The sequence below is a fragment of the Leopardus geoffroyi genome, chromosome A3, assembly GCF_018350155.1.
Source record: "Leopardus geoffroyi isolate Oge1 chromosome A3, O.geoffroyi_Oge1_pat1.0, whole genome shotgun sequence".
Classification (NCBI taxonomy): domain Eukaryota; kingdom Metazoa; phylum Chordata; class Mammalia; order Carnivora; family Felidae; genus Leopardus; species Leopardus geoffroyi.
The window spans coordinates 5,821,346-5,835,178 of NC_059336.1; the positions used below are offsets into that span (position 1 = coordinate 5,821,346).

General features: G+C 60.0%; 1 protein-coding gene across 3 annotated transcripts in view; it reads left to right on the top strand.

Moving 5' to 3' along the window:
- BMP7 (bone morphogenetic protein 7) overlaps nucleotides 1-13,833 on the top strand; it is a 168,699-nt gene that overhangs the window by 66,218 nt on the left and 88,648 nt on the right. For 2 of the 3 annotated variants that reach the window (XM_045444151.1, XM_045444150.1), the window contains exon 4: nucleotides 7,976-8,173. The exons of the other annotated variant lie outside the window; for it this stretch is intronic. In XM_045444151.1, coding sequence (XP_045300107.1) covers nucleotides 7,976-8,173 — 198 coding nt within the window. The remainder of the gene's footprint in view (nucleotides 1-7,975; nucleotides 8,174-13,833) is intronic. 3 annotated transcript variants of the gene reach the window in all.

Consider the following 13,833-nt stretch of genomic DNA (forward strand, 5'->3'; position numbering starts at 1 on the left):
TCTGGGCTCCGTCTGCTGGCACCCCGCTGCTGTGTCCCCTGCAGAAGCAGCCGGGTCCCTGCCCCCGCGGTTCCTGCTGAGCAGCGTAAAGTCCGTGAGCGTCACCACCTCCTGCGGCCCCCCCACCCCGGGGCAAGCCGAGTTCTGGGCGTCTCCGGCCCTCGGGGAGGGGAGGGGAGGGGAGGGGGCACCGAGTCAGGTACAGCATCTCACCCTGGTCCAGACCCTAGCAGCATCTTGCAGCCCGCCGGGCGGCTGCCGGAACAGGGAGCTCGGGCCCTGTCGGGGGCCTCAGTTGCCACGCCCGTGCAATGGGCATGATGCCAGCAGTGCTGGTGAGCTCGCCTCCATCCTGGCGAGGCACAGACGTCACAGGTCTCCTCTGAGAAGCTTGGTGCTTGGTGTGGGGTGAGCCTCCCGCTCGCAGGGTCTCCGGATCCCTCCCGGGACCACCCAGGAAGCGGGCGTCCCGTCCCTGTCCCTGCAGCTGCGCCTTCCCGGGGGTGGCACGGCTGGGGCCCGTGCGGGGGAGAAGCTTGTAAACGCTCGGGGCACCTGTGGCTCAGCATCGTCTCATCCGAGGGCAGGACGCCGTGGGAAGGAGGGCCGGCGTCTCCCGGTCTCTCCCTTTGTCCAGAAGGCAGGAGGAGCGGCGGCCGCCCCCAAGCCACCCAGGCTGCGCTCCCCGCTCCCGGGGTGGGTGGGAGAGGAGCCGAGCAACCCCCGACGGAGGGGTTCTGACTCGTTCCGGTGCCACCTGAGTGGAGGGCTGGCCCGCTGACCGGGGGGCCGTCCCTGTTGTGCCAGGCGGGCCGAACCCTCGCCGTGGGCCAGGCGGCCGGCGCGGGGCTCCCGCGCAGAGCAGAAGCGGGACAGGCTGGCGGCACCCCCGCGGACTCGGGAGCCGACGGCCCCAGTCCCTGCTCCTGGGGCAGCCGGTTCAGCCTCTCGATGCCTCGTCCTTTCGTCCGTTCCACGGGCGCGGTGATGGCCGGGAGGAAGACATGAATGGATTTGGGGTAAAATGCTGAGTCCTGGGCCCGGCACCCTGGCCAACCGCACGTGTGCTCGAGATCGCCGTCGCTGTGCTCGGTGCTCGCGGTGGCCCGCCCGGGTGGCTGTCAGCAGGGGAGCAGGGGAGGAAACCGAGGCCCAGCAGGTGGGGTAACTTGCCTGAAGGCGCCCAGTTCCCTGGGCAGACCGGGGGCTCCGCCGCGGGTTCCCAGTCCGGCGCCCCCGACCTCGCTCTTTGCGGGACTGCGTCCGAGGAATGTGGTCAGCGGGGCCCAGGCAGGGGGAGGGTTGTGTGGTTCGGTGGGTGCCCGCCGGGTACACGGCCGGGCCGTCCGGACAGACAGCCCAGGACCGTACAGCCTCCCAGTCCCTCCTTGGGAACGAAGCTGTTTGGGAAGGAACCCCGAAGACCGTGGGCTTCCCACAGGACCAACAGAAGCGGCCAGGGCTGCTTCTGACTTTCGTGGACTCCTTCCTTCCATTAAAAAAAAAAAAAAAAAACACCAAAAATTATGTTCTATGACCATGTTAGTATAAAGATGAATATAGTCCTGGCCAGATTAAAAATGAAAACATTTTCTGCGACCCCAAAGAGTTTGTGTTTTGTCTTCCGATTTTAAGAGACATTAAAACATTTTCACGGGCCCCTAAAAGTACCGTGGGCCTGGGCACGGTGCCCGCGGACAGCTTGGCCCCGGGCCCTGCCCCCCAGGCCGGAGAGCAACGCCGGACTCTCCCTGCCCCGTCAGACCTGCTTGTTAGAACCAGCTTCCTGCAGCTAAGAGCCTCTCCGCCCGCACTGGATACACGTTTCTTCACTCAACAAACATTTGATATGGCAGCGATTTGTTGTAGGCACCGGGGCTACGGCCTGAAGGATTTTGCTGTCACCTCGCCCACATTCTTTTTTTTTTTTTTTTTTAAATTTTTTTTTTTCAACGTTTATTTATCTTTGGGACAGAGAGAGACAGAGCATGAACGGGGGAGGGGCAGAGAGAGAGGGAGACACAGAATCGGAAACAGGCTCCAGGCTCTGAGCCATCAGCCCAGAGCCCGACGCGGGGCTCGAACTCCCGGACCGCGAGATCGTGACCTGGCTGAAGTCGGACGCTTAACCGACTGCGCCACCCAGGCGCCCCTCGCCCACATTCTTGTAGGAAGGTGGAAAGCGGAGAGACCGTTTGCTGAGGGTCAAGGTTGAGGCTGTGAAGACAAGTTCAGAGCCTCGGAGGTTCCCAGGAGTGCTTCTGGCTGCTCTCCAGATCAGGGCCCGTGGTTTTCCCGGGGCCGCCTTCCATCTCCAAGCTGCAAGGAGATGATGGAGACGTTGCTTTGGGCCAGAGATGCCTCTGTCCTTACGGACATGAAAACGCCTGGTCCCTTGTTCCCAAGACAAGGACTTCAGCATTTGTCCTTCTTTATAGGGTCCTCCTCCTCCCCCCTGTAGAGAGAAGAAATCACTGGGGGGCCCAGGAGGGCGACGTCTAGAAGCCCTACCCTTCCAGTTCAAGAGGACGATGCGGTGGCCTCACTGGCCCGTCTCACACTTCTGGGGATTGCGAGGCATTTAAAGGATTGGGGGCGTATGCTGTCCCAAGTGCGATGCTCGGCTGGGACGGGACCAGGAGGTGAGCCGTTCGCCCAGGGCCGCTGGGGAGACAAAGCCCCAGAGAGCCGAGGTTGGCGACTGGTCCCGCCCCCAGCGCAGTGGGCTCCGAGGTGCCTTCGCCCTTGGTGTTGCTTCACATCCTGTTTCTCCAGAGGCCGAGCGAGAGAAAACAGGAGGCCTTGATGACCCAGAGGCTGGGAGGGGTCCTTCCAGGGCTGGGTGGGCAGCAGGGGCCGGGACAACACTGGGTAATTGAGGCCAGGCAGATGTCACAAGCGTTAACTGCGTTCTCACTTGTCACTTGGGCCTTGGGCCATCGAGACAAGTGGCTGGAACCGGCGTTTTGCACAATCAGCAAAGCGCATTCTTACGCCTCGGGCCTCCGCAGGGGAGCCCGTGGCTCTGGGCCTGGAAAACAAGGAAACCACAGGAAAACCAAGGTGCTCCTTCTCTGTGATGAGGCTGTGCTCTCTCCTCTCCCAAGAGGCCCCGTCTGTGCCCCGGGCCGGTTCTGGAGGGACGTCCTCTGGGCCGGGCGTGCGGACTCTGCTCGTGCCATCCCAGGACCTGCCGGCCGTGGCTGTCGCCCGCCCCCGTGCCTCGGCGAACCCTCCCCTGCCGTTTGAGGCTCCGCGTGTCGCCCACATCCGTGCCTGGGCAATCTTTCCTCCCTGCGTCTTCGTCCACCCGGTCTCAGCGACGGTCTGATGATTAAGTTCACAGCTTGGAGCCCGCTTCCCCGCCCGTAAACGTGGGGTCAGGAGGCCGCTTGGAGCAGCGCACGGAAGGAGCTCAGCGCAGTGCCTGGCGCAGAGCAAAGGGGCCGGAAGGATGGTTCCTCGTCTTTCTTGTGAGCCACCAGCCGCAGAGAACCGACTCTGTCGGGAACGCGTTCATTGGCAGGTAATAGACCATAAAAGTGTCGCGTCTCGGGGGCAGGTATGGTCGCCTTTACGGTTGGGGGTATGTGGAGGCAGGGTCGGTTAGAGCAGAGGTCAGCAAACTTTTAAGTACCTACTAAGTTCCTGTAAAGCACCGGGTAGCAATGGTTTTAGGCTTTGTGGGTCAGAGGTGCTCCGTCACAGGTCGTCCACTGTGCCATTAAAGCATCCAAACAGATGGTGAGTAGGCGGTAAACGGAGGGAGAGCAGGTCTAGAGAGCGGAGTTTCTCTACCTTGGCAGTATTTGTTTTTTTTTTAATTTTTTAAGTGTTTATTTCTTAAAGCATTTTTTTTAAATGTTTGTTTATTTTTGAGAGAGAGAAAGAGACAGAACGTGAGCGGGGGGGAGAGGCAGAGAGAGAGGAAGACACAGAATCCAAAGCGGGCTCCAGGCTCCGAGCCATCAGCACAGAGCCCGACGCGGGGCTCGAACCCACGAACCGCGAGATTGTGACCTGAGCCGAAGCCGGACGCTCAACCGACGGAGCCCCCCGGGCGCCCCTCCACCTTGGCACCGTTGACATTTGTGCTAGATCGTCCTCTGTCGTGGGGTCATCCTGACTGGGGGCCGCTCTGCATCCTGACAGAAGTGGTGATCACGTGAGTCTTCTCACGGCTCTGTATACGAGAAAGGTCATTTTACTACAGGCTCACTTAAAACCCCAAGTTTAAAAAGCCCAGAAAGCAAAAACAGAAGTAAAACACCCCACGAAAGAGGCCAGCTGTGTGTTCTGCTAAAGAAGAAACCGGCGAGTCCCTCACCCTGGACCCATAACCTGCCCGTCAGGTGGACCAGATGTCCCCGCCATCCTGTTTCCCCAGGGATCAGTTACCCTCGCACATCGGGAAAACCTTTCTCCCCTAGCTTGCGGGGCACCTCTTGGCGAATTCAAATACAGGACGCCCTGTTAAATTTGAATTTAGACAAAAACCAACAATTACTCTGTGTGTGTCCCACGTGCTGCAAACACGGTCGTTTATCTGAAATTCAGATTTAACCAGGCATCCTGTATCTTCATTTGCAAAGTCTGGCAACCCTCCTCTTCCTTCCACCAGGGCGGTCCCACTCGAAAGTGTCACCCACCTGTGGTCTCTAACTGGTGGCCATTTCTGGGGCTCCATCCACTCCTCCTGCCTCAGTCTTGTCCAGGGACTTTCTGGAAAGGAAACTTCCAGGGTGCCTCCCCTCCGTTCGTTGGCTGAGTTGGGTCATGTGCCCGCCCCTGAGCCAGTCGCTGCAGCTGGGGGACTAGTTGTTGTCTCGTAGGCCCACCCCTAAGGCACAGCTGCAGAGATGAAAATTGGGCTGGGTACCAGGGACAGGAGCCATGGCATCATCCCCATCTTACAGATGAGGAATTAGAGGCCCCAGCATGCAACTTGACCTCCCTCGGCCCACACGGCGTGGTCAGTGGCAGCTGCGGGTTCAAACCCCCCGAAGACCCGCTTCTTTCCCCTCTGTCTGCCCGTTTCGCAGCCGAGGCTGTGCGTCCCTGGCCCTGGCTGTGCGCCGACAGCTGTGACGGCGAGCTCGACCCCCTCCCTGCACACACTGCTCACGGCGCTCGCGTTTACTGTATCTAGATCGGCATCAGCTTTTCAGGCGGGGCGTTTTTATTTTGCCCTGAAAGCCTTCCAGGTGGGGGTGGGGGCAAGATGCAATTCCTAGGGGCTCAGCTTTAATGGTTTCTTTTATAGAATCGTTCCAATTATAAATGCATGAACTCGAGGAAACCCTGCTGAAGAATGCAGGAAAGCCGAACGTTTAAAGGGGTTAAGCGAAATAGTGGTGGACAGGGGAAGTCTGCTCTTTTAAACACTGGCTGTTAAAAAACCAAAGCGAACCCCCTGGTGCTGGTCTGGTCCCTGGGAGGCTGGGCTTCCTGACTTGGGCCCGTCTGGGGGGCTCCAGGTGAAGTTAATTCCAGATGTGGACGGGCCCGCGGCCTCCAGAAGCTCCGCTCCCACTCGCCTCTGGTTCCTCTCGCCTAACTCGGGGTGACGCATTCCTGTCGTGGGTACGCAGCCTGGGTTCAGATTCGGCTCGGCCCCTCCCCAGCTGGGTGGCCTTGGGCAGGTGACTCAGCCTCTCGGAGCTCGTCTCTCGCGAGTGAGATCGGCTTTCTTTGCCCCCTGTCTCTTGCTTTATTCTTCTTTGGGATACTTAACCACCAGGAGGCAGGACATCAGTCCCTACCGGCCAATGGCCTGCTTGTTGCCGCAGCCGAAAGGTAGACTGATCCCGGCTCCCATCCTACTGCACACCCATCAGCAGAGCACAGGACACCGAGATTATTCTGCCCGCCTTCTCCTCTCTGCCTCCAGGACCCCATATCCTCTGGGTGTCCTCCTTCCTCCTGCCCACGCTGCTTCTAGATCCTTCTGACTGGGCACCCCTGTCCTCTCGGTGGTGGAGACAGGATGCCTGGGCTCAGCCCTTGTAACGCTCGTCCAGCTACCCGCCCTCCCCAGGTGAGCTCCTCTCTGCCACCCAGACGGCCCCCCGACCTCTGCCCTGAGCCAGCATTTCTCCGGCACTTGGGGGACGCAGAGCTCTGCTCTGAGAAGCGTCTGGGTGTTGAGTGGCAGAGGCGGGACTTGAACCCGGGACGTCTGGCACCGGGCCAGAGCACGTTTGGCCCCAGGTCCGTCTCTCCCCCCGGACCGGGAGCCGCACCCAGGCTGGGATGCTGGGCTGCCCACGCGCCTGCTTCCCTCCCGCGTCAGGTCGACATGCAGACAGCGGCCGCGAAACCACCTGCTTTCGCCCTCCACCCTCCCCTCCCCTCCCCTCCCCGGCTGCTTCTCTCCACCCCACCCCCACGCCCGCCTCCGTTTCCCCACCTCCATAAACGGCCCCTCCCTTCCTCCAGGTGCCCAGGCTCAGAGCAGGAAGGTCAGGGGTGAGTCCCCACCTCTTCACGCCCTCTCTGTCCAGTCCCTCAGCAAGTTCTGTCACTCGTGTCTTTTCACAGTCCCTCCAGGGTCTGCTGGTCCCCAGCTTCGGAGGTACTCCCGTGACGCGACCGCTGGGCGAAACTGGGGAAGGAGCGCGGGGGGGGGGGGGGGCGTCCCTGTGCGTTTTCTTCTGCGACTTCTCCCGTGACTCTGTATAATGATTTCAAAACGAAACACGAAAAATGAATTCCAAAGACGGAGTTGAGAAATGGACCGTTGAGGAGCCCCCCGTCCCCTCTCCCTGCCACTCTGCCCCGGTAGCCTCCACCGGCCCCCCCACCCGGCCCCCCCAGGACACCTGGGCTGCTCTGTCACACGCAGCAGGTGGCCGTCTCGGGGTTGCCACTTCACGCAATCGCCTCGGTCTCCTGGGGCTACCGGGAGGCCCCAAACTGGGGCCTCACCTTGCTAAAGCCTGGAGACCGCAGGCCCCGGGGCCGCACCCCTTCCGAGGCCTCGAGGAATGAGCCCTTGCTTGCCTGTCCCAGCTTCTGGGGGCCCCTGCCGTTCTTCCGTGTTCTCTGGCCTCCTTCCCTCCGGGTGTATGCACGTGGGTGCATGTGGGTCCGTGTCTCTCTGTGTCTTCACGTGGCCTTTCCCTGAGGACACCCTCCCAGCCCACGTGACCTTACCTTAACTGATTGTGTCCGCGAAGGTGCTGTTTTCAATGAGGTCACATCCTGAGGTTCTTCTGCACGGACTTGAACTTGGTGGGGGCTGGTGGGGAGGGGACGCTGTTCGACTCGGTAAACAGAGTAAAGGTAAAGTGCTTGCTGTTGGCCACAGGACCCGACCTTACCTGTGCTCCTGAGAGTCCCCCACGATTCATCCCCCTGACCCCTCGTTCTTCCCTGCTTCCCCCCAGGCTGTGCTCCAGCCAGGCAGCCAGCGTCCTCACTGCTCGTTGAGAGAACCCACCTCGCTCCCTCCTCCCAAGCATTCGCCTTGGTAGTGCCCTCTGCCCGGAACGCCTGTCCCCAGACATCCACATGGCTCCCCCCTCCCTGTCACGCAGTCCTCCGCTCAGACGGCCCCTCCGTGCCTAGGGTGGCAGTCACCAGGGCTGTGTGCAGCTGTCCCCGCCGTCCTCGGGCAAGCAGGCTTCTCCCACCTCTTGAGATAGGTGGATCGCATGACCAGCTTGGGCCAATGAAATGTAAATGCAACTTCCGCTAGCCTGACACCTGCAAACCTCAGCCTGCCTGCCCCACCTGCCCGCACGCCCAGAGGGCAGGAGGTTTTCTCTGTGCGGTTCCCTGCTGTGTTCCAAGCTCCTGAACAGCATGGCACAGAGTAAATGCCGAATAAATACCCGCCGGGTGGACAGATAACGGATGCGTGAATGAACCGTGAGGCGGGAAAGAAATCGTGTCCGGGCGGCCCCTCCCCGCTCACCGGCTCACCGTTTCTCCCGTAATTGATCTTCTGTGCATTTGGCTGCTTCCGGTCTAGGGCAGAGCATCAACCCCAAGTTGGCGGGCCTGATCGGGAGGCACGGGCCCCAGAACAAGCAGCCCTTCATGGTGGCCTTCTTCAAGGCCACGGAGGTCCACCTTCGCAGCACCCGCTCCACAGGGGGCAAGCAACGCAGCCAGAATCGCTCCAAGACGCCCAAGAACCAGGAAGCCCTGCGGGTGACCAACGTCGCAGGTACGCCGGGCTGGGAGGGTTAATGCACAGCCCCTGAGGATCCCACAGGCCCCCGCAAGACCCCAGAATCCATCCTGTACTCAGCAAGTGACCCTCGAGCCAATGCAGCGGGAAGCAGACCCCGCAAAATCCTGTGCTGCGCAGATCCCACTGCTTTAAGTGGATAAAGTAATAAGTTCGTGTAGAAACGCACATGGCGGCACATTTGTGCATTACGTTAGTATACAATGTATACTAGTGTGTTACCTTAGTATATGTTAGTATAACAAGATGCCGGTCATGTCAGTTTCCAAGTAGGGAGAATCGTGGCCCCAAATAAATGAAAGCAAACTCTGAAAACACGCAGAGCAGGAGACGCCGCCCCAACGTCCCCAGGAAGGCCACTCCTTGGGAGAGGAAAGGAGGACAAACGGGGAGAGTTTGCTGTGTCTTTAATTGTGTTTCTTAGGTGAAAAATATTTGAAACTCATGGCTCGCTTTTCTGCTTGTTCCACATGGGCAGTAGTGGGGTTTTTTTTGAACGTTATTTGGGATACTTTGAACGTTCGTTTGAAACGTCAGAAGTAAAGAAAAAAAAGAGCATTAACTCAGTGTATTTTGGGGGGTACTTTAAGTGCATTGAAATGTTGCGTTGTGACAAGGAAACACAAACTGAAAATAAAGGGAACATCTTCACAGCAAGCAGCTCAGAGGTGAATAGCAATCCTGAAGGTAGTGAATTCCGCAACAGAAACTTCCAGGCGGTGCTGCGTTTGTGTACTCTTGTGCTTCTTGAGGCTCTGAGGCGGACGGCCTCCCATTTTGAAGAGGGGGCGACAGTGGGGCTCAGAGAGGTTAAGTCACTGGTCCGGAAGTGCACAGTGCAAGTAAGTGTCAGCCCCGGGATTTGAGCCTGTTGGTTTTGCCGGGAGGCGTCTGCCTGCACTGGATGAGCTTGGGTTCCTCCACAGTCCCGTTCAGTGTTTTCTGACAATTCACCAGCTGCCTGCTGAGCCCTGCCCGGGCCTGCCTTTGTGCCGGCATCGGGGCTTGGCCGAGACACGGTCCCTTTCCCTACCGGCTGATCAAGCAACAGGATGTTGATGGCATCTGGTGGCCTGGGGTCGCTGGGATGAGTTTTGGGGTCCGGCTGGCCTGGACCGGCCTCTTGAGCACGGTGGGCGCCTGTGGCCTCTGTGCCCACACCCTGGCCCCGTGCCACGTTCTCCTGCGTAGCAGACGCTGCCTCTGTTAGGGAAAGATGCTTCTTGATTTTTCCCCCAGAGCAAAAAGAAAATTGCAAATAAATTAAGTTGGCCGCAGACCACGTGCCCAGTGGGCTGCAGAAATGACCCACCGCCTCCGAGGAGCCCAGCTTGTGCCCTGTCCCCCTCGCCTTGGCTGGGTGCGCTGCTCTCCAAGGGGTATCCCTTTGCTCCTCAGGAAACTGTTTGCAGAATAATGCCCCCCCCCCCGCCCCCGCCAGGCCTCCGATGTCCGTGTCCTTAATCACCAGAACTGGTGACTGTGTTACCTTACGTGGCCAACGGGACCAAGGCTGCCGATAGAATCCAGGTTGCTAATCAGCTGACCTTAGGATAGAGAAGCCTGGACGGTCCAGGTGGGCGCAGCGCCGTGCTGTCATCACGTGGGTCCTTAAAGGGGGGAAATCTCTCCCCGCGTCAGAGGGGCGGCGAGGCGCGATGTCGCTGGCTTTGAAGCTGGAGGCGGGGTAGGGCACATGTTGTGCAGGCGGGCTTTTCGAAGCTGGAAGAGGCCAGGAAACAGATGTCCCCCTGAGCCTCCGGGAGGAACGAGGCCCCGCCGAGGCCCTGAATTCGGCCTGTGATGCACTTTCCGAGCTACAGAGCCAGAAGCTTATAAAGTGGTGTTTTCAGCCGCCGTGTCTGTGCTGATTTGTTGAAGCAGCCACAGGAGACCCAGCCACCGTGTTTGCAGAGCGGTTGACTCAGCAGACGGATGTGCCGGAACACGTCCCCCCGAGGCCATCACGGAGCTCTGGGTGGGCTGCGGGGCAGGGCAGGGTCTGCAGCAGGGACCAGCCTGCCCGCCGCGTGGGGAGCTCTGAGCTGAGCTCATCGGCTCTGCCCGCCGCTGGGCCCGGAGCTGGCCCGAGAAGCATGCGGGGGGATCACGGGGGTGTTCAGAAATAGGGTGGTAAGCCGGCAGAGCGGCCCCGACCCCCAGGTTGACCCCGTATGGTCATTAGCTTCTTTGGCCTCATGTAACCAGTTTTTAAGTGTCTGTTCGTTTTCCTTCTCGAAGAAGAAAGGAATGGTTGCTGTGCTTGGTAAAGCTTTCAGAGTCGGGTTTCCTGACCCCCCAGGGGCCCCTGGATGGACTCCAGTGGCCCTGGAGACGATGTGCAGGGGATTTGCAGAGAATCTTTTCTGGCAGTTGGATCCATCCGTTTTCAGGCTTCTCAAAAGGGTCTGTCCTGCCCCCTAATAAAAATCCAGCAACCGGGGCGCGTGGGTGGCTCAGTCGGTTAAGCGGTTAAACGTCCGCTCAGGTCATGATCTCGCGGTTTGTGAGTTCGAGCCCCGTGTCCGACTCTGTGCTGACAGCTTGGAGCCTGGAACCTGCTTCGGATTCTGTCTCCCTCTCTCTCTGCCCCTCCCCTACTCACATTCTGCCTCGCTCAAAAATAAATAAACATCCAACAACTGGATCCCTTCCTTTGCATTGGAAGCCTCCTCTATGCCGGCCCTGGGGACGGGGGTTCAGTGGGGAAAGCCCAGCCACCGTCCGTCCTCGGGGTTTGGGCCAGGCTGGAGGTTGCTGCCGCTTCCAGGCACACTTACTAACAGGCCTGAGAGGCAGGGGGTGGTGACTAGGGACGGATGCATTGGGGGAGGGGACTTCAGGGAAGACTGTCCCCCGAGAGCTCTGCGATCAGCAGGTGCCCTTGAGGCCTGGCTGGGTCGGCTGGACCAGGGTGACCCAGGGAGCGGGCACAGAGACTTGTGGCGGGAGGCGATGGGGCGCCTTCGAGGGGAGACATGGTGGCTGGGACCAGGGGACGGCGGGGCTGGCAAGGTGAGCCATATCAGGCTCTTGGGAGCCCCGTCTTGAGTTTGAACTTCATCCAAAGCAAATTTGGAAGCCTTGGCAGAGTTTTAAGCTACGATGGGGGGCGGGGGGGGGGCAGGGGTGATGAGACGATCATTCTGGCTGTTCTGGGAATGGCGAGGAGCAGGGTGGGGTGTCAGAGTAGGGACCCCCGTTAGATGTCTTTCCATATCAGCCAGGCGGGAAGCATGGGCAGATTCCTTGCCAGCCGACACGCAGGTGTGCCTCAGGAGGGAAGGAAGAGGGACCAGGCCTCAAAGTCTTAGAATTCGACACCCGGTTTCCCCCACTGCATCCTCCCCAAACACTCGTCGGGTCTCCATTTACATAACCCCCAGGACGGGGCTCTCACTACCTCATGTGGCACCTCTTCTAGCTTGCTTGCGGTCTGCCTCCTTCCCGGGGCTTTCTACTTCCTGGCCCCTTTTGAAGTTCATCTAAACCCTTCCTGGACATTTCATTTAAAAGCCATAGCAACGCCTCCCCCCGCCCCGCCCCACCCCAACAGACTTGGTAAACCAGAATGGCTGAATGTGTGAGTACGTTCATTCACACCTTTTGAAGTGCTTGGCTCCACGTGCTGGGCTGGGAGTCCTGCTCGAGGGCCCTACAGGCTGAATTCTCTCTCATACGCAGCCCTTCATGTGCCGGGGGGGGGGGGGGGGGGGGGCACATGCTCCAGCCTGCTGTCCATCATGGAGCTTTCTCTCCTGCAGGCTCATCCCCCCCTTCCCCCCTACGTACACCCCAGAGCCTTCTACTGCTCGTAGACGGTGTGGTTGGGGATGGAGAGCCTGGGTCCCTGGCCTCCCTTCAACTGCCTTCTCCCCACCCCCCTGGTAATTAGGCAGCTCCACCAGATGACCTGGGTGGGGGGTGGGGGGTGTAACTTGTCAGCCGCTCAGGCAGGGGCCGATGGAGGTGGATGAAGCCGTGTGGGGTTCGGGGGGATAGGGCAGACCAGAGGGACAGGGGAGCTGGGAGTCATCTCTTCTCCCCTGTCCTAGCCTTTCTGCTAACACGCGGTCATCTTGAACCAGGACTTCTGACCGCTTTCTCCCAGAGCAGCCCAGCGATCCAAGGAGGCCCGGAGTTACAGTGCAGGCGTCTGGGTCTCTGGTGGCAGGGCTGGTGACCGCCCCCCCCCCCCCCCCCCCACCTCTTACACCTACAGCTGGCCTCACACGCTGCTCTCAGCCTTGGTCTGTTGGGCCTTGGGGTTCAACATCAAGCCAGATATCATTGCTTCGCTTTAAGACAGGATTGGGGAACGTGGCACTCGGGCCGACCCTCGCCCTTCCCCTGCTCATGGCAGACATTACTAATCGATGCTGGCACCTTCTCACTGAGCCTCGCGCAGCTTCGGATCCTTCGTTACCCAGGACGTGGAGCAGCCAGCAGCGTGGGCGCTCGACATAAAGCTTCGTAGCCGCGCCCCTGTCCCAAGTTAACGCGCTCAGTCCTCTGTCTTGTTCAGGCTGCTCCACGCGTCACTGGGCTGAGGGGAGGCTCCTCCTCCCTCCCCTCTACCTTCCGGCTCCCTACAGGGAAGGCGGGGAGGGAGGCCTGTGCATTGAAGTTGCTGCCTGTGGCCACGGGCACTGCCACAGCAATGGAGGCCATCTTTGCATTTCCGCTCTGCATTCCGGACAGCATTGTGAATGGCCCGGTCGGCTTCTGGGGCTCTTCTCTGATGGCTCCCTTGACCTCGACCGTCACGTGTTGAGTGCCACTTGGCCCTCCAGAGGACCCCTGTAGCCGGTTCCCTCTCTCAGCCCTCCGGCTGCCAGGCCCAGAGGTGGGGAAGGGGAGCCCGACCCCCCGCTGCTGCTCTGTCCTCCCAGCCACCCCTCGGAGCTCGGTCAGCAAGGCCCGCCTTCTCCCCCGTCCACACTGCCTGCTGCTGAGCCCCGCTCACCCCTCCTCGCTCCTGGAAGGTTCTGGTGCCTGGCCCTCTGTCCGTCTGTTGGCTGCTGGGGCTGTCAGGGTTCTCACTGACCTTCGCGGTCATGGACGGCACGCTCCTCTCTCTCCTTCTGCGTCCTCGGGCTGGAGCGTTCCTCCTTGGGATGCCTCTCTGGCAGACTCTCACTCCCTTTCGGTTCTCGTGCACATGTCACTTCCTCCCAAGGGCCTTCTGTGAGGACCCTCCATCGCAGGGCCCCCTGGCAACACACCCCGTCTCCGGCCTTACTGCTCTCCTCAACAGGACACAACTGAAGCTGACCCACTGATTGATCATCTGTCTGTCACTGGAAGGCGTAGGCGCCCGGGGCAGGGCTTTGTTTTGTTGGTGCCTGTAGCTCTAATGCCTAGAACAGTGGCCGCAAACTAGTAGACAGACCCCCAGGAACAGATGGCATCAGTGAATGAATGAATGAATGAATGAGGCACCAGGCAGTGACACTGTGTCCCCCCCCCCCCCCCCCCCGCCCCGAGGTCATTTCTGTAGTTCCGAGTGTCTGTCGTGCTCAGTCCAACGCGGTTTTTCTCACCGGTTTGTAAATCTTTAAAAACTGCCTTCCTGGACGCCTGGGTGGCTCAGTCGGTTGAGCCGCCGACTCTTGGTTTCGGCTCAGGTCACGATC